General features: G+C 38.3%; 1 protein-coding gene across 1 annotated transcript in view; it reads left to right on the top strand.

Moving 5' to 3' along the window:
* The first annotated feature begins 3,304 nt into the window (after positions 1-3,304).
* The window catches only part of LOC134528351 (adhesive plaque matrix protein-like), a 39,114-nt gene continuing 23,435 nt past the window's right edge, over positions 3,305-18,983 (top strand). Inside the window, exons 1-2 of the mRNA XM_063361911.1 lie at positions 3,305-3,808; positions 8,800-9,039. Of these exons, the coding sequence (XP_063217981.1) occupies positions 9,010-9,039 (30 nt within the window). The 5' untranslated portion in view covers positions 3,305-3,808; positions 8,800-9,009. The remainder of the gene's footprint in view (positions 3,809-8,799; positions 9,040-18,983) is intronic.

Raw genomic sequence — 18,983 nt, 5'->3', positions numbered from 1 at the left:
GACTTGATGTAAGCTTTTGGACATGCGCCATTGCTAAGCAATTTTTCTGTAAAAGAAAACTAAAAAAATACCCGCTTTAACTGTTGTGCTGAATTTTTTTTTTGGTTCAATATTTTTGTACTGTCATCATTTGTAGGGTTTTTTTCGTTCTCTTAGTCCATTTTTCTTTGTTTTTCTTTGTTTGTTGACCATATTCCTGTAATGGAATATTATGTGGTGGTTATATCCTGTTAACAACAACAATGTTTTGCTTAATTTGTGTTTTTGTCTTTTGGGTATATTTTTTTTAGTATTCTTCTACAGAAAAAGTGCTTAGCAATGGCGTATGTCCAAAAGCTTACATCAAGTCAATCACGTTAGAGATTTACATTTAAAGATTTCGACGAAAGCGCCATGTCTGTTGACTGTTGGAGAGCCAGCGAACGTAAACAAACGCTCGCGTCATCGTTTGATTGACAGTTTTCCAACGCACGGCTATGCACCGAGTCTTGAGGGCGTATGTCCCAATACAGGCCATTATTTCATCAGCTCATGTTCTCCGCGAGTTTCGTTGAATGATTGACCAAAATCAGGGAATATACGCATTATTTTTTTATCCACCGAGAAAAAATGAGCAAAACATAGATAACAAACAGCTTGCATGGTATCGGTTGTCAACCACTTGCACCATCAACAGAATATTTAAACAACGTGGTTGAACTTGCCGACTTCTTGAGTGGCTGGACTTTCACATAGTAAATTTGAAAAGTTATTATTCTTATTTTTTAGTTTTTGTGCAGTATTGATAAGGAGATTGAAATGTAATATACAACTGGAACTTTCAAAGTTTAAAGTCAATGTTACTGGCTACTATGTGATATGGTTTAATTTATTTTAGGAAACAATTATTTGATTTTACTAGCCTTTTAAAATCCCCAGAATGTTTATGATTTTAAAAGGCTGAATAAAATTTAAAAAAAAATTTCTAAAATAAATTCATAACATACCACGCAGTGGCCATAAGCATTGTCTTTAAATCCAAATATTCCCAGTTATTCATTCAATTTGGTTATCCTTGTCCATAGTTCACAAAAATGTTACAACTTCAAATTTGCCATCAAATCATGCAAAACTTTTGCACTATGTATTTTTTTTAAATTTTAATTTTGATGAAGTTTGGTCACACAAGAAGTCTGCAAGTTTAACCGTGTTAAAAGAAAATATAAACACGACATATAGCATTAAGGACCCCGCCTACCCGGGCACACACACGTTGCGCAGAGCTTCGTAATAAACCACACGATTTGAAAACCACTCGAGAGATCCGAGAAGGGTCTGTTTACAAAAAGCATTTAAGACTTCGTTGAGGGCGGATAAGTAGTTTTGTTTCCGGATTAAGTTTTTAGTCTGTAATTTTCGAAGAGTTAAAATAGCTTAAAGGCGTATTTCCAGAGTAATTTTTAGGCATAAAAACAAACGTTACAATTACTTTAAAACACTTAAGCGACGTGCATTACACATTTGTCTTATTTTTGTCCGCTCAAATTTCATAGTTGTCCTGTGCACGGCGAGAAGACTGCGCGCCAGTTCAGAGCCTTGCACTTAGAGGCGACACCGCGCTGGAAGCACCAGGGAGCGTCGCACTTATCATCCCGACTCACCAGCACAGATAAACCCCCTGACTAGGAGGGGCCATTGAGGCAACGGGACCTTTAAGATCACACAGTACGCTCAGAATCATCTGGGCATCAACTCAGTGCTCCTGAATTAGAGCCATGCCATGGTGTTGAAGGATCGAACCCGCGACTCCTACCCCATACGTCCCCTGAGTACCCTTCGTGTTATTGATTACAGTTATTTTTTGAAGTGAAAAATCTTTACTGAGGCGGCTACAATTTTCGAGTGTTACGAAAATTCCGATCGCACGAGGGGAATAGCTAGGTACGTGGTGGGGGAACCGGTAGAGGAGGAGAGTGCGTCAGCGGCGACGCCACTCCAACGCATGCGCTAGCGGTCGAATGGGAAGGTGGTGGACGAGGGTGGGGGGGGGGATACGTACGTAGCGTAGCATGTTATATGCTATTAGAGACGGCAGGGGAGAGGTAGAAATGACGCAGCAGTGATGCTACGAAATTCTCGTAACGCCGCTTGTATTTGTCTATTCCTCAGTTTTCGTAACGGCCAACGATTGACCCTACCATATTAATTTTTTTTATTTAAAGTATCTACATTTTACTTATTCTGTGTGGATTAGAGATATTGATTTTTGCAATTACATTTATAAGTATAATTCCTTTTTATGTGAATAGTGTGACTGAAAATATAAATAACGTGGACTCCACGCACAAACATGTATTGGCAAACAGACCGAGGTCCAATGACGAACAGTGCGTACAAGACAAAGAACCGGCATCGCGGTGTTCTCATTTCCCAACTGTCACCTGCAAAGCAACACGTGACGTTAGTTTGCGAACACCGGTAACCACATGAATTTGTTTCCAAACAACTGTTGACAGAACAAAAGTGGCGGAAGCATACCTAGACCGCAGTGGCGGATCCAAGGGGGTGGGGGGATGGCACCAGGGGCAAATGCCCCCCCCCTCTTAAAACCAGTTGTCTGCTACATTAATATTGCCAACAAAAATGATTGTTTCTGAAACCAATAAAATATTTTAATATAATTAATGAATTTATTGTAGAATCATAAAACCTGGTGGTTGGATGTTATGTGAAGTGTGAGTAGATTAAATACAAATTTAGTAATTTTAAGACATTTTTTCTCTGGCTGTTCTGAAATCCTAGAGGTGAACCTCTGGATCCGCTACTGCTAGACCGTTGGTACTACATTTGAGAACTGTCAAATTGGAGACAAGTCACGCGATCAAGGGCGGATTGCCCGTCGTCAGCAATTCGTAACTAGTACCTCGGTCATACCCTGTATTTATTTTTGTAAAGGGAACAGAAATACTCTCGTATAATTACAGATACAACTAAATTTTTTCATTACTATAAAGGCAATATTTACCCTTTATAGAAAGTAAATATTTAATTTATTTAGTATTTATTTTGTTAATTACACTTTATTCCGTATGTTTACGTTTGTAATCTATGATTAATTCAGATTTAAATTTCTTTGGTTAGCGTTTTGTCTATGGATTACTCGATGTTAATTTTTATTTTAAATAATTGTCAAAGCTAGTATAGCAGTATTTTTTGAAACTAATATTAATTTAAAGATGAACAACGACAGTAATTGGTAGTAATTTTAATAGTTTTGTTTTATCAACAACTTTAAGAGAGTCGTTTATTAGTAACGGTGAAAAAGATTCTTTAGAACAAATTGAGACTCGATGAAGGCAACATCTAAAAACGCAACGATTTCGACCTTAATTGATAATTGACTATTCCTAGAAGAATTGAAAATGTTTATTAATGCTAATATTGAATCAGATTTCGAAGGAATTACTAATTTGAATCAACGAAGATAAAACTCAAACGTCAAGAATTCAAACGATTATTTAAGAAGAGAGGGCGACGAATATCCAGATTTCAAGAGAGCGTCTAATGAATATAAATTGTTTGAAACTACGAAGAATAGATGTCGTTGATCATCCTGAAGAAAGAAGAATTCAGTCGAATAATGAAAAGTCGCAGTTCGAGCCCGGGAAGGATGACCGTCGTGCAGTCCAGCCCAGTTCCCGCCCACAGCCCGAAGGATGGAGTCGTGACGGCGCGTATTCCTGCCGCCCGCTAGAGACCGGAGGAGCAACACCGAGTTCACAGTCCTGACTGAGGCGAACCAAGGATCCTTCGAGAACCTACACGTCTCGTGGGTATCCTGCAGCAAGGTTTGGTCCCTTACCCCATCACCCGAAGACTCGCTGATTAAACAAGTATCCTCACGAACGACGATTTAAACAAGACAAACATTTTTCACCGAAATAGAATTTTTTTTTGTTATCAAACGTATTATTTGTATAGAAAGACCGTGTACTTGTTCATCTTTAGATTTATCATTTAAATTACGGAATCGCGATCCCGAACCTAATAATATTAGATATTATAGATGGAACTTGATATTGAAAGAACATGTTGCTATTTTGTTTGACGGGTACTGCAAGTTACTTACCTAGTAGTCCACGCTCTGCGGACTGAAGCTAGTTTAAAATAAATAACACACAAACGATTAACATTTTAACCTAAAGATAATTTACTCTAATGAAAGAATTGGTAGAATCTTTGAAGTCGAGAATAATAACAAATTCCATCTGTATTTTAACATAACTTATTTTAGTTAAGTTATTCATATAAAGTGTGATATTGTGCTTGTCGAAGTATATTGTCACCGTCTGCACAAAACCTTACACGCAAATATAAATATTACATTTGAATTTGTTTACACGTCATTACCAGGTCTAGTCACGAAATTAGTATTTAACATACTTTTGACACACTGTAATTTTGACTTTCAGACACAAACTTCTAGAAACAATTCTTAAAACTGATACAGGTAGGCTAGAGAAACTGGAATTATTAAGTACATTTAATAATTTACATAATTACACTAGCTAACTCTACATTACAATTAAAACAGCCTTATCACTAAAAAAAAAAAAAAAATAGTGGGTTCGGATTCTTACCCGAACATTTATGCTTGGTGTTGTCCCTGTACCTCCAATAGTTAAAGTTATTTTCAAACCGTTCCCTCAATAGCTTTCCTTTATTAATTCCGCATATTAATAAACATAATACCATTAAATAAAGATAACATTTTTCATTATTTGATAATATTTTCCATGGTTTATAATAATAATGCTTGACTGAAACATCAATTAAAATATAAATTTATGCGCCAATTTTAGTAAGAAATATTTCGAAAAACGTATTTCATATATGCAAAAATAACCATAGCCATGTGTTATACAAAATTTACAATATCCATCTTGGCAACTGGTTGCCCAAGGGAATCTTTTGTAAAAGAACAGAACATTTTTTTTTCTGTATTTCGTGGGTTATTTTAATTTCAGACTAGACTTGATTGTCATGTACATTAGAAAGTCACGCGAATGTTCTCATAGGCCGACCTTACGCACTAGGTTTCACATGATTTAATCAAGACTTGTTCTCCTTGTTTGGTGCTGCCGCAGAGTTACAAAGACGTGCCGCGAAAATTGTGGCCCGAACATTAAGGGGGTCTATACCCCGCCATCTTTCATTTCCTAAAATACTAGCCGCTACTCGCAGTAAAGATGTACAGGATGTCCATAAAATAATGTCCCATTTGCAATGGTATATTATACCAGTTTACTTTAGACTATCTACAACACAGACATCAAAATTGAGAGTTAAACTAAACTAGTTTTTTTTTTTTGACGTGAAACGTCTAATAAATCGATGAACGCCGGCTGCACGCACGAAAAAGTGTCCCGTTACGCACATTGTTCCGTTACGCTGTGTCCCTTTACGCTCATTGTACGCTTGCGCCGCATCTATCTATCTTCCACTCGACTGTTTATAAAGTGAAGTGAAAAGTTAATGTGGTTTTCATGCTTATTACAACAACCATTTCGGCAATAAAGGTTTATTATTCTTGCATTTTAAAAATATGATTACTAGTATAATTTAAAGTATTTATTCTTTTATTATTAAAATAAAAATGATTCAATTTTATTCATAAAGTATGCAATCATTTCATCAATGTTTTGTTATGACGTTGTCACGTTAAACTATCGTCCGTAAACCGACTTTACAGACAACCATTTTTTACAAATGTTTAATATGTGCACCTTTAGTTGTACGACACACATTCAACCTAAAGTACAATTATTCCCACACTTTTGTTAACAAATCCGGAGTAATGGAAGTAATAGCCTCTTCAATTCTGTGTCTCAACTCTGGCAAATCATGAGGTAGCAGCGGAACGTAAGACACTATCCCACTAATATTATAAATGTGAAAGTTTGGATGGATGGATGAATGGATGGATGGATGTTTGTTACTCAATAACGCCAGAACGGCTGAACGGATCTGGATGAAATTTGGTCTACAGCGAGCTCATAACCTGGATTAACACATAGATCACATATTAATATGAAATTCCATCCCTAAGGGAGTGAAAAAGTGATAATTTCATTTTATAACAGAAAAAATCATAGGTCATAGACATACAAATAGTGAGTGAGTGTCATTTCTCTATGTCTGACACACGATCATACACATAGTAAGGTCTGGTAAATTCATATTTTTCTCCTTGGTGAGACCAGCCCGCTTAGTGGAGCTCGCAGCGGCTAGCAAAATAAAGGCACTAATAACAGTCTTGTTCTGAACTTCGTCAATGGATAGAGTTGCCTTGAATTTTAAACGCACCATCGTTTGATGCATTTGTAATGTCTATAATTTTCGCTTGTTTGTGCCGTATGCGTTCCTATACCATTCATCCGATTGCGATGAAATTTTGGTGATTTGTTATGCGCATGCCCATGATGGTTATTGAGACGGTATGACTATTTTTCAATAGTTGGAGCACGAATCGTTTCAAAAAATGTGTTTATTTCATATTATATAGCGGCACTTTGTTTTTGTTGTATAAGTGCGCACGCATAACACAATTTATTTAAATATAAAAGAGACGCAGAGATAGAGTGAGAAAGTCAGTGTGAGATAGAGAGAGACAGAGAGATAAGTTGAGATAGAGCAAGGTATAGAGAATGAAATGGGTTAGATAAAGAGATATAAAAATGTATATAGCTATATAGAGATTTATATATAGCAGAGATAGAGATAGTGGGAGGTATATATGTAGATATAAAGAGATAAATAGAGATAGAGAGATACATATATATATAGATGTAGATAGAGATAAATATATATTTAGAGAGATGGATATATTATTTGTTTATGTGAAACTACTTCAAACATATTACAAAACAAAACTGAATGAGGCATTGCAATGCATGCCGAGCATTAGCTAGATAATGGAATCTTTTCAATATTAATAATCTCTTATTTTTCAGATTTTTTCTATAGTGCTTTATAGAGTCTAGATTACATACAGACCGCCAATTTTTAGATATATACAGGTGAATAACTATACACTGGCAGAACAACGTCTGTCGGGATCTGAAAGTGATATAAATTATTATGCACACATGGCATTCAAATTAAGAAGACAATTACTAACTACATATGATTTCTAAAAAGGTCCCCTTCACCTTGTGTTCAGCCCGGGCAACGCCGGGTACTGCAGCTAGTCTTTTATAAAGTCCCAAAGGATAAAAAAATAAATCTCTTGGTGTTATGTCAGGTGAACGTGGAGGCCAGCGAAAAAAAGCTCTGTCGTCTCGACCATTACGGCCAATCCAACGGTCAATGACTTCGACGTTCAACCACTCTCGTTTTCTGGTACAAAGAGATTCCAATGGGGAAGGGCTTCATCCTGTTACCAAATAAAGTTTACAGTTTTACCCTCTACTAATTGGGGAAAGAGCCATTCTTTAGCGCTGCAAGCGATACAAAAACAAAGCAGTATTCGCGCATGCACTTACCTAAAACTGTTTGAGTTACTCTTTAATTGTGACCATGAACCAGAATTCTACAACGCTTACAGTTGATACTATTACCATTTATAACTTGGACATTATTTTATGGATATACTGTATTATTGCGTGCTTCGTCTCGACAAAACACAATAACTAGCTACGGACACTTGTTGAATGAAGCTAACATTCATGTCCAAGTGGGCTACGTCAACTTCAGTCTCCCACCCCTTCAACCGCTACAGTGGGGAGCCTGTTAATTAATACCATTATACTACAACTCAAACAAGATTTAAATATATATATAGTTTATTTTTCAATAAATCAGTAATTTGACGCGCTAATGATTCCCCGTAAGAGAAAGCAGATTTCTAACATGCTCCAAGTATAGCCACTTTGCTACAAAATAAATCTGCCAGAGAGAAAAAAAAAATGCTGTGACGTACCTCACCATCGCCATATTGTTCCGCCCAAAACATAGCGGAAACGGTGCTTGACCACGTCTGATGATGGCTAGTAAGTGATTATAATCTCCGTCTTTAAAAACAAGTCACTTTCATAAAAAAAAAGTAATTGAAAACTGCAAACAGTGCACTTTAGCCAATGTTTTGGGTGTTTAAAGAATATGACGTAACAATTAGCTGAAGGAAAAGAAAAACAAAAGGCTGCACGCAGATAGCACGTAATCATGCAGACATGGCCACCCCCTGAGTTTGATAAACCCAGTGTATCATATATATAAAATTGGATGTTGGTATACATATATATAATTATATGTTTAACAAAAAATTGGTTGTCTGTAAAGTCGGTTTACGGACGATAGTTTAACGTGACAACGCTATAACAAAAAAATTGATGAAATGATTGCATACTTTATGAATAAAATTGAATCATTTTTATTTTAATAATAAAAGAATAAATACTTATAATTATACTTACTAGTAATCAAGATTTTTAAAATGCAAGAATAATTAACCTTTATTGCCGAAATCGTTGTTGTAATAAGCAATGGAAACCACATGAACTTTTCACTTCACTTCATAAACAGTCGAGTGGAAGAGAGATAGATGCGGCGCCAGCGTACAATGAGCGAAACGGGACACAGCGTAACGGAACAATGTGCGTAACGGGACACTTTTTCGTGCGTGCAGCCGGCGTTCATCGAATTATTATACGTTGTCACGTCAAAAAAACAATAATAATCGTTTGTTAATACTACTATTTATTATTTAATGCCGTCATAAAGAGTTGAATAATAGTTATCGGATGGCACGTGGACGGACAGAAGAGTACACGAGCAGCGGAGCACGAAGAGGCGTCCCCCCACTCCCCCACGGGGGGCGACAAGAGGCGGGGCATGGCGCGGGGAAAGCGCCCGCCGCGACGCTATAAGACGGCGACGCGCCACGCCCCTCCCGAGCTGATCCCTGGCCGAACTCCGCCGGACGGACAGAGCTGACGGCAGGACCCCCCTCGGACTCAAGCAGACGCCGCGATGCTCCTAGCGGGGAGCCATCTCGCCAAGGTAAGGCCGCTCCCGGCTCCCAGCCGTCGGCCTCGCGTGCTACACAGAGCATTGGTGTTTATTGCCGGGATCAAAGGGTTTATCTATGTAAATAAAAAAATGTAAATGTTGGTTAGTTCAAATCCTTAAACCTCCGAAAGTTCTCCACCGATTGCTTTGATATTTTGGCACACACGTTGCATTCGAATACGCGCGTGTTTTCATATACATATGTCACATCGGTGACAGGTAAAAAGATAGATAAAAATAAAGGTAGGTAAAAACATATATATTTAATAGTTTAATTGCTATAGACTGACATTTATAGAGATATAGAGAGATATAGGTGTATAGAGGAGAGAGATAGAGAGATATTTAGGGATACATAGATAGAGATATAAGGATATACATGGAGATATAAATATAGAGATAGGGAATTAGAGAGAAATATAGAGATGCTTTGTATATGTGTACATACTTCAAACAAATTCCAAAGAAAATTGAAGCATTTCAAACGCATTCCGGGCATTAGCTAGTTTCGTTATAAAAATCTGTTCTTTACATTTCATTTAATTTTAATTCAATTTCAGTTGTCTCCAGTTTTTTGCAGAAGCGATCACGTGGTAGCACATCACCGTAGCACAGTTCGACGCCCGCCGGCTTGCGGTGCGAGAAAATTCTGGGTTCGAGTCCCGGTCGAGGCATTTGTGTGAATTTTTGTAACTATCTAAATTGGTGACTCATTCGTCCAAGTCACGGAACCGGTTGAAAGAAACCATCAAGCAACAAGTAAATAAAGGGGGAATGTTTGGCCGGTGGGTGATGAGAATCACCAGCGAGCCAAACATTTTAAGAGAGGTCACATCTGCGTTCGAGCCAAGGCTAGGTCGCCAAAGGAAAACGTAGTCGTTGCCGGGAACCGCCAGTCCTTTCCAATGGTAATTGATCGTCATAGACTTTAAACGATTGTACGTTTAGCTTCGATCTCACCAGCAGCATGCTATTTTCCCCTTCATTTCATCATGATTTCTATTATTTAATTACTATTTCTGAAGTTTCAACACGCTTGTTGTTCCGTAAAAAATATTTTCAATATAGATTTTTTTTTCTAAAATTAATATAATAGGTGTAAAATGTCAAGCAAGATTACGTAATAATTATCACTTGCAGGACTTTGCACCCATCATGCTACGGTAAGTTAATATCTGTTGGAAATATTTGTGGCAGGACAACAATGCAGAGGAGGTATCGAGTTAAAATGCCACGACTAGCCGTCGAATAACAGTAAAGACGAGGATAAGAACACAACGAAGATGGCGTGTGCGAAAGGGGGTCGCGCCCCTGATGAACTGGGTGACTCCCCGAGCAGCTAGCGTCTCTGGTCGCGACCAATGAGCGCCCGTCGGCACCGCCGTGGAGGGGGGGGGGAGGGAGGTGGGAAGCGTCATTACCCATCCGGCAACTCATCGGACCCGCCAACTGTTTCACAACAAAAGAAAAATAAATAAATTTAATAATATTCTGCTCTAAATTGCTTCTTAACTGCAATGAATCTTTAAAAAAAACAAAAAAAAACGATAAGATTATTTTCTCTGAACTGCTGTTCATTTACGTATTTTCCTCAAGATTGTGGATTTTTTTTCTCTTCAAAATAAATCACCGTACATTTTCGAGAGGCATTTGTTTTTTTTACTAGGTACATAATTGTTCAAATTAACAAAAAAAAATATATTTCTAAAGCATTCATTTTTGCTTAAGAAGTTATTTTAAATACTAGGGATGATCTACAAGATTTTTAACAACGAAGTTAATTTGCAGCGTCATGCGTTTTTAAAACTACGTATTAATTTCTAGCAGAATGTAATAACCAAAACAATAATGTAAACTGTTAGCACTGGTGGGTGTAACGGGAAGCCTTCTTTTCACAGACGAGAGAGCCAAAACCCGAAGTTCCCCGAAGTTCATGCTCGCTTTTTTTTTCCGGATCTTTAATGTAGCTATCCTAACCAAATAAACCGTCCACAATGTTTTAAAGTATTTATAATGTAGCTAACCTAACCTAATTGACCATTAGTAGGTATCCTTTTATCAACACATTTACAATGAACAAAAAAACAAAAAAAAAAAAACCGCAGATGCACGATCGGGCGTTTGGCTCTCTCGTCTGTGAAAAGAAGGTTTCCCTGGTGTAGAGACCGGAAAAATTCGCGAATTCATTTCGCGACAGGCTAAATTACAAATAGTTATACCTCAGTGCTGCCTCTGCTATTGGCTTACAACTCACCTGGATGACTCTGAGACCAATGAGAAACGCACGGCCAAAGCTCTATAAGAATCACAGGCTGCTACGTTGGGACGTCTCGCAAGACAGCAGCCAATGAGTGGGTGGCGTTTGACCGAGTGTACGTAGAACTATGGAGTTCATCCTGCAGGTCATTGAACCCGCGAATTTTTCCTGTCCCTACGCCGGGTGTAGCAGTCGCGGCGGGACCTGCCTTCCACGTAGCGCGGGGTGAAGGGACCGTCCTCCCGTGTCTGTGTCCTCCAGGCGTGTCTGTGTCCGGTGCTTCTGCCGCGGCGTGGCCTCCGCTTCTCCCGGTGCACTGAGCGGTCACAGCTCATGGAAACACGAGCTTTAGCCATCGTCACTATTATAAAAAAAAAAAAAAATTGGTTGTCTGTAAAGTCGGTTTACGGACGATAGTTTAACGTGACAACGTCACAACAAAACATTCATGAAATGATTGCATACTTTTATGAATAAAATTGAATCATTTTTATTGAATTATCACTATTTTGTATGGATACAAAGAGAGAGTGAAATGAAATCTACAATTTAATTGATAAATTTACTTTTGTTTGCACTTCATTAATTCAAATATGTTTATTACTTCAACGAAGAGATTATTTTAACTATAACTTTCATACATGTTTGCTATTTAACTTCTTACAATCTGTGTTATTCTGTTAAGGATAGGACGATGATAGGAAAAGTAGGAAACGAATGGGAGTGTTTCAAGTTTAATGTGCCTCGAAAAAGTCAAATCGATGGTTGTCCCAATCGGGTGGAAGAGAGTTAGTTGCGGCGCAAGCGTACAATGAGCGTAACGGGACAACGTGCGTAACGGGACAATGTGTCATCCTTTTTCGTGCGTGCAGCCGGCGTTCATCGATTTATTAGACGTTGTCACGTCAAAAAGTTTACTGTTTTCTGCACGAGATAACGCGAGTGTCCGATGTCTGCTCCCAAAGTGAAAAGAGTCATCCGGAAACTTGCCTATCACTTGTAGTGACCAGCTAATGTACACAAATGGTTTACGATGACGCAAGCGTGAACACTTACCATTCCTGTACCCATGCGTAACTCGAACATGCTGAGCCCGGTTTATATTTTATAAATCTTTTGAAACCTAACTTGTTTTCATTACACCCCGCTCTTTAATCAGGCATCCCGATTCAAAATACTGTTCAGTTGAATATGTTCTTCTCAGCAGGAAAGGGTGTCTCTCGCCCGCACTTACTGCGCCGTGCATTTGTTCCTGCGTGTGCAACAGATATATTCATGTCAAATAATATATATTTGTAAACTTGTACATTCGCATGAAAACAAATGTATCACTGCAAAATAGTTTTCGCGGTAATTCGGGGTTCGGACTCTTACCCTGGCACTTGTGCTTTGTGTTGTCCCAGTACTTCCAATAGTTAAAGGTTATTTGTAAGCATTTCACTGAATAGCTTTCCAGTATTAACTGCGCACATTAATAAGCACAATAAAACAAAATAAAGTCATTATTGTTGAATATTTGATTATCTTGAAGTGTTTTCAGAATTTTCCCTTTTCTTCTGTTATTTTTCAGACAGCTCCAAGGATGAGCGACCAAAATTTCAAAAGGGTGTGCCACCGTTGGGTGATCAAAAATTCTATAAGTATTTTCAGAATTACTCTATGGAGTATATTTACTAAAATGCCAATATCTATAATGTAAAATGTGGTCTAGTTGGGCGCCGTGAAAACTCTATAAAGTACTAGTGCTGTGATTGTGTATGTAGCACAACTACTAACCTCTACAGAATATTAACTAAAATATGTCTTGTTATGTTGATAGTGAAAATAAATTATTCTCAAGTTGTATGTACTGGAGTAGTTTGACACAGTGTGAATACCAAACAATAAAATGTCGTATAATTCCTTAGCAGTATGTCTCCTTCTCTTTGGTGTAAGTATTCTGACCTTAAAATCAACAAATATAAGTAGTGTGTTTAAAAGCATTAACTTCTCTATGACTGCTGATCTCAGTGTAATAAAAACTAATTATTCTTTCAAGACAATCCAAGCTAAATATTTCTGTCTATCTGGTTTAACATACACATGATATGTAAGTATGGTTATCAATCGGAAAATTAAAATATAATGAAAATTTAACTTTTTACTAGGGTCAAAATCATGGTTGTATGGGTGACAATACTCTTTTGCAACATATCCAACTGTAACATGAAAAGTGACAGAGTCAATGATTAGCAAGCAACATACAAATACCTTTGAGACAATTATTCATGTTTAAATAGGTTTTTCATTAAACAAAATTTCAATATCCGTTATACTTAAATGTCTTTCAGAACTAATTACGTTTTACGTAATTGTATCACTGAATAATAGTTTGGTTATCAGTCAATATTTTAAATATTATTGAAACACATTTTAACTGGCAAATTAGTCTTTTCTTTGTTTTTACTAGCTCAGTCTCTTTCGGTAGATCAAACTGTCTCAAGACTTCTGGACCTGGGGCTATTCTTTAAACATTCAAGACAATTAATGACTTTAACAGATTTTAACTTTGATATCGTACATATTACTGATCAATGTCAGTTAACCAGGTCCAGTATGTACAAGCTACAAGTCTTTACGTAGTTAAGTAGTATTAAGTTGTTTTTGCGAGTTTCAAATTAGGTCTTGATCGTAAACATCATAGTTTAAGATATCTTGCCATTAAAATAGGACAGGTAACTTCTCGCTGTTCTTGTTAATTCGGGGATGGGGCAAACAAACCTCGTCGCGTCGTTACAATACCAAGAGGCTGTGGAAAACCTCTCCGAACCCCTGTCTCTCCTCCGATGTTGCTGGTTGGGTCTCCGTCTCGATGCACCTCCTCTCGTGCTGCTGGTACTACAGCAGGACTGGCGTCGGTCACCTGGAGTCGTTTAGAAGGATGATGTCCTCCGGTACACCGTCTACGATGCCGTCTACCGCTGTCGAACTCCTTCCATCTCGAAGATTGATAGTCCTTTTCTTCTTTTTTTCTTAATTCGTCGTTGATCCAGTTCTATTTATGCTGTTAGTCAAAACTTATCGTCGTCGTCGATTCTTTAGTAGAGCTTCGAACATCGGTAACTACCTCTTCTTCATTGTGTAGTTCCGGTATTTATTATAAAATCATCAATTTCACGTAGATTCTAGCTATTCAGTCGTCGTACCAATGTTTTACGTGATATTCTTACATTCATTTATGACTAAATCACGGAGCTCTTTCTCTCTAATCCTTCTCCCATGATAGTAGAACAGAAACTCCAGTTCCAATTTGTTTCAAACAGTCAAAGCTTTCTCTATTGAACACTCTCCGAAATCACACTGGAAATACTAAATTCTTTAAATAAAATATATGCGCAGTCGAGCGTCCAATCACATATACTCTTTCCTCAGTAATGACCCAAAACAATATTAAAAGGTGTAAGCTCATTTCCTATTCGTCGCCGTTTAACAAATGTTTGCAAAGACATTTCATAAAATTATTACTTAGATAAAACATGAAAATACTTAAAGAGTAAAACCAAATTGACCTGACCATAGAGATACAATACTGGTAAATATAATTCATAACAGGACTAAGACAAAGTCATAGAGGTAAGAAGTAAAATAATAAACATAAAATTCATTTCTATTGAGGGCTTCTCAAATACCTCTATAGAATAGTCCCCTTCAGAAATGTGACTAACGAACTATACTCTGATATAGGTCTTAGGACCATTTCTCATCATACAAACATCTCATCTATATTCTAATTATTTGCAGAAAATTTACATTTCATATTATTGACCTTATTTACATACTTACTTGCAAACATAGAGTATTGTCACCGATATATGTCTTCAAACGGACATATGTGTAACAGTGTATACTATTCTACAGGAGTGTAATATTTCCTCAACTGCGTTATATTATAGTGTCCTATTACTTGTTTCGTTTTAATGTCAGACAGTTCGTAACAGTTACTTCTAATAATCTTCGTGATCATATATGGTCCATCGAAGAGTAGAAATAGCTTCTTAGTAACGTACTTCCAAAATTGGCTTACTGGATTCGTTCTCTTGAGTACTAAATCTCCACAATTAAAACTCATCTTGCTGGAATCTTTCTGGTATTTTCTCCGAAGATCCGCCGTGGATGTCAACTTGGCTGCGACCAACTCTTCAGTTTCCTTCTGTATCTCGACTAATTCTTTATCTTCTGCGGCCAGAGCTTCATCGTGATGTCTCGGTAGTAACGATGACGGTATTATCAATGATCTTTTTCCTGTTAACGCTTCATATGGAGTAACACTGGTAGAACTGTGTACAGTATTATTCAAAATGCATTCAATGAACGTTAATTTACTCATCCAGTTCTGCTGTGTATCGTGGCAGAATGTCCGCAACATATTACCAAGTGTGCGCATTTGTCTCTCCACAGGATTACTCTGCGGGTGTCTCACCGAAGACGTGGTGGGTACGATTTGCAGTTTTCTGAGTCCTTCTTGCCAAACTTGACTCATGAATTGTGTGGCATGATCTGAAATAATTTTCTCCGGTCGACCCACTTCCGCGATAAACTGTTTAACTTTCTGGAATACTATCTTGCTGGTGGCATTGACTATGGGATACAACTTGGTGTATTTTGTAAATAAATCTACCATCACGAACACATATTTCACCCCGGCTGTTGATATAGGTAATGGTCCCAATACATCCACTGATACCAACTGCAGTGGTCTCTCCGGAAGGATAGGTTTAAACTCACCTTCGAGATTTTGTTGGGCATGTTTCGCTTTCTGACACAAGTCGCACGATCGAGTAATGGCGGCGACTGACTTGTGCAGATTCGGAGAGTATAGCTGCCTAATCAATGACTGTGTCAGCTTCTTTGAACCAATATGCCCGCAATTCCTATGAACCTCCCAAATAATCGAGTTGATGTTTCGCTTCGGTATTACCGGCTTCCATGGCTCTTCAAATCTGGCTTTTCCCTTGCTATGATTGAACAATACTCCCTCCGACATGCAGTATCTCTCCTCTAACCTAGTTGGAACCTCTGAACCCTTCAATTTATCTATTATGACCTTGCAGAATTCATCTTTCTGTTGCAGTTGAGCTATCTGGTCAAAAACATTCTTGATTGTTGCGTTATCTTTAAGTTGTTGTGTCACAAGATTAGCTACCAAAAATTCCTTGGAGTTCTTCCTCGGTGTCAATTCATCATTCAATACATCGGGTATTCGACTTAGGTAATCGGCGACTACATTCTCTTTCCCTTTAATGTGGCATATTTCCAAGTCAAACTCTTGCATCAGCAAGCACCATCGTGTCAGCCTGCTACCAAAAATTTTGCCTGCTTTTAGACACATCAGGGCTTGATGGTCAGTCATTAGCTTTATATGTTCTCCCAGAAGCAGGTCTCGAAACTTCTGCAGAGCCCATATTATTGCTAGTGTCTCTTTCTCCGTGACCGTGTAATTTCGCTCTGCCGAATTCAATGTTCTACTCGCCATCGCTACGGTACGTTCTACTCCCTCATCGTCCATTTGCGCGAGCTTCGCCCCTAAGGCATAATCAGATGCGTCTGTGTATAGTAGAAATTCCCGACCTAACATGGGATGATAGATGACTCGTTCTTCGAGAAAGACCTTCTTGAGTTCTTCAAAAGCTTCCCGCTGTTCTGCTTCCCATTTCCACAGCTTGTCCTTCTTGAGTAGATCAAACAATGGGACTGCGATCTTGGCTATCTTGTCGCTGTAATTTCGGTAAAACCCGATAACTCCCAGGAATGTACGTAGTTGTTTAACATTCTTTGGTGTAGGGAAGTTGGAAATACTGTTCAATTTTTCAGGATCGGTATGAATTCCGGTCGGTGTCAGAATATGCCCTAGAAATGGTAACTCTTGTCGGCAAAATACGGATTTTCGCAGTTTCACCGTCATTCCTGCGTCACGTAGTTTCGTTAGGACAATGCCGATATGCTCCAGGTGTTCTTCGAATGATGACGATGTAATCAAAATGTCGTCGACATATGCTCGCGCGAATCCTTTGCACTCAGATCCTAGCGTTTCGTCCAGACAACGAGTAAACTCAGCTACCGCATTACATAAGCCGAACGGCATGACTTGGAACACATACTGCGAGTTCTTGAATAGGAATGATGTGTACTGTCTAGATCTTTCTTCTAAGGGTATTTGCCAGTACCCTGCCGACAAATCAAGTGTGGTTAGAAACTTGACACCCTGATATAATCGCAGAATATCATTCGTTGGTCTCGGACTTTCCCGATCTCGAACAGTAATTTTGTTGATCTCCCTCGCGTCAAGGCATAAACGTACTGTTCCGTCTTTCTTTCGCACACAGAGTATCGCATTCGTGAATGGGCTAGGCGCTCGCTTTATTACATTCCATTCCAACATTAAGTCTAGATATTCTTCAGCCTCTTTCAAATATTTCGCCGGGATGGGATACGACTTTTTATGGAATGGTTCACCGGGTATGACCTGAATACTAGCTGTATATAATTTGTTTAACCCAGGTTTTTCGGAAAATATATTTTGAAAATTTCTTAAGACATGAAGAAGATTATTTCTACCGGTTTCATTTACCATGGTAATTCCCTTTACAGCTTCTATTAAATCAGCTCCGGTCGCCATCAAATTTATGTCACTATTAATACACGAAGTTTCCTTATGAATGATTGCAATGCATTTTTCCGAAACTTCCCAATTTTCAGTAGTTTTCGTATTTTCTGTGTCATCCATAGCAGTTACCATCCAACCTGCAAAATTCAAAATTATTTTATGGCTAGTTAAAAAGTCTACACCGAAAATTACTGGTTTAGCCAATCCTTTTACGATTAATACATTAATGTACTTGGTGCTACCTAAACCTTCTACTTCCAATAAGGTCTGACGATTAATGATGGGACTAGCCCTTGATGTAACCCCTAGAATCTTTAAACTCGGTACTGGCATTCTCGGTAATGATATTCCGGTGCTCTCTATCATGGCTACGCAGTCTTCGCTGATGCAGGATATCTCTGCGCCGCTGTCTAATAGTACAGGCACTTTAACTCCGTTTAAAGTTAACGATATCTCCGGACATAGTGCTTGTTTCGCTTGAACTTCGGTTTCTGTGGGCTCGCTGAGTAAAAATTCACGCTCGTTTTCTTTGAACATAATGGTGTGTATGCTTCGACAATTATTCTTGTCATTTGCGTCGGGATCCAATTTTATACTAGCCCCGTCTAACTTACAATTAGGGACTGACGTGCGGAGCGGGTTTTCGCCATCCCTAATTAGTTTACCGCACTGTCCTTAAATCCTCTAATTTGCTCTTGTGACAAATTAGCAAATCCATTATTTGCATTCGGTGAAATCAAAAATGTGTTACTACCTCCTTGGTTTGTGTCTGGGTTTCCGCTAGATTGCATGCGCGGCCATTCCGTGTTGCTTTGCTCGTGACTTGGCGCTATAGAATATGAATTTCTTTCTCCTTGTCGCGCGTCGTGAATGGTGGTGCTAAAGCTGTTCCCTTTTTCAGACGGTACAAACGTTTGTGCATTTATGCTGTACTGACCTCCGGAATGATTATTGTAATTTGCCGATCGTTCTTTCGTTGTTCGATTTTCGCCTGAATTCTCTCTGAAATTAACTGTCCCCTCCTGACGTTTATTC

The sequence above is a fragment of the Bacillus rossius genome, chromosome 1 (assembly GCF_032445375.1).
Source record: "Bacillus rossius redtenbacheri isolate Brsri chromosome 1, Brsri_v3, whole genome shotgun sequence".
NCBI classification, from domain to species: domain Eukaryota; kingdom Metazoa; phylum Arthropoda; class Insecta; order Phasmatodea; family Bacillidae; genus Bacillus; species Bacillus rossius.
This window is presented reverse-complemented; position numbering and strand designations above follow the sequence as displayed.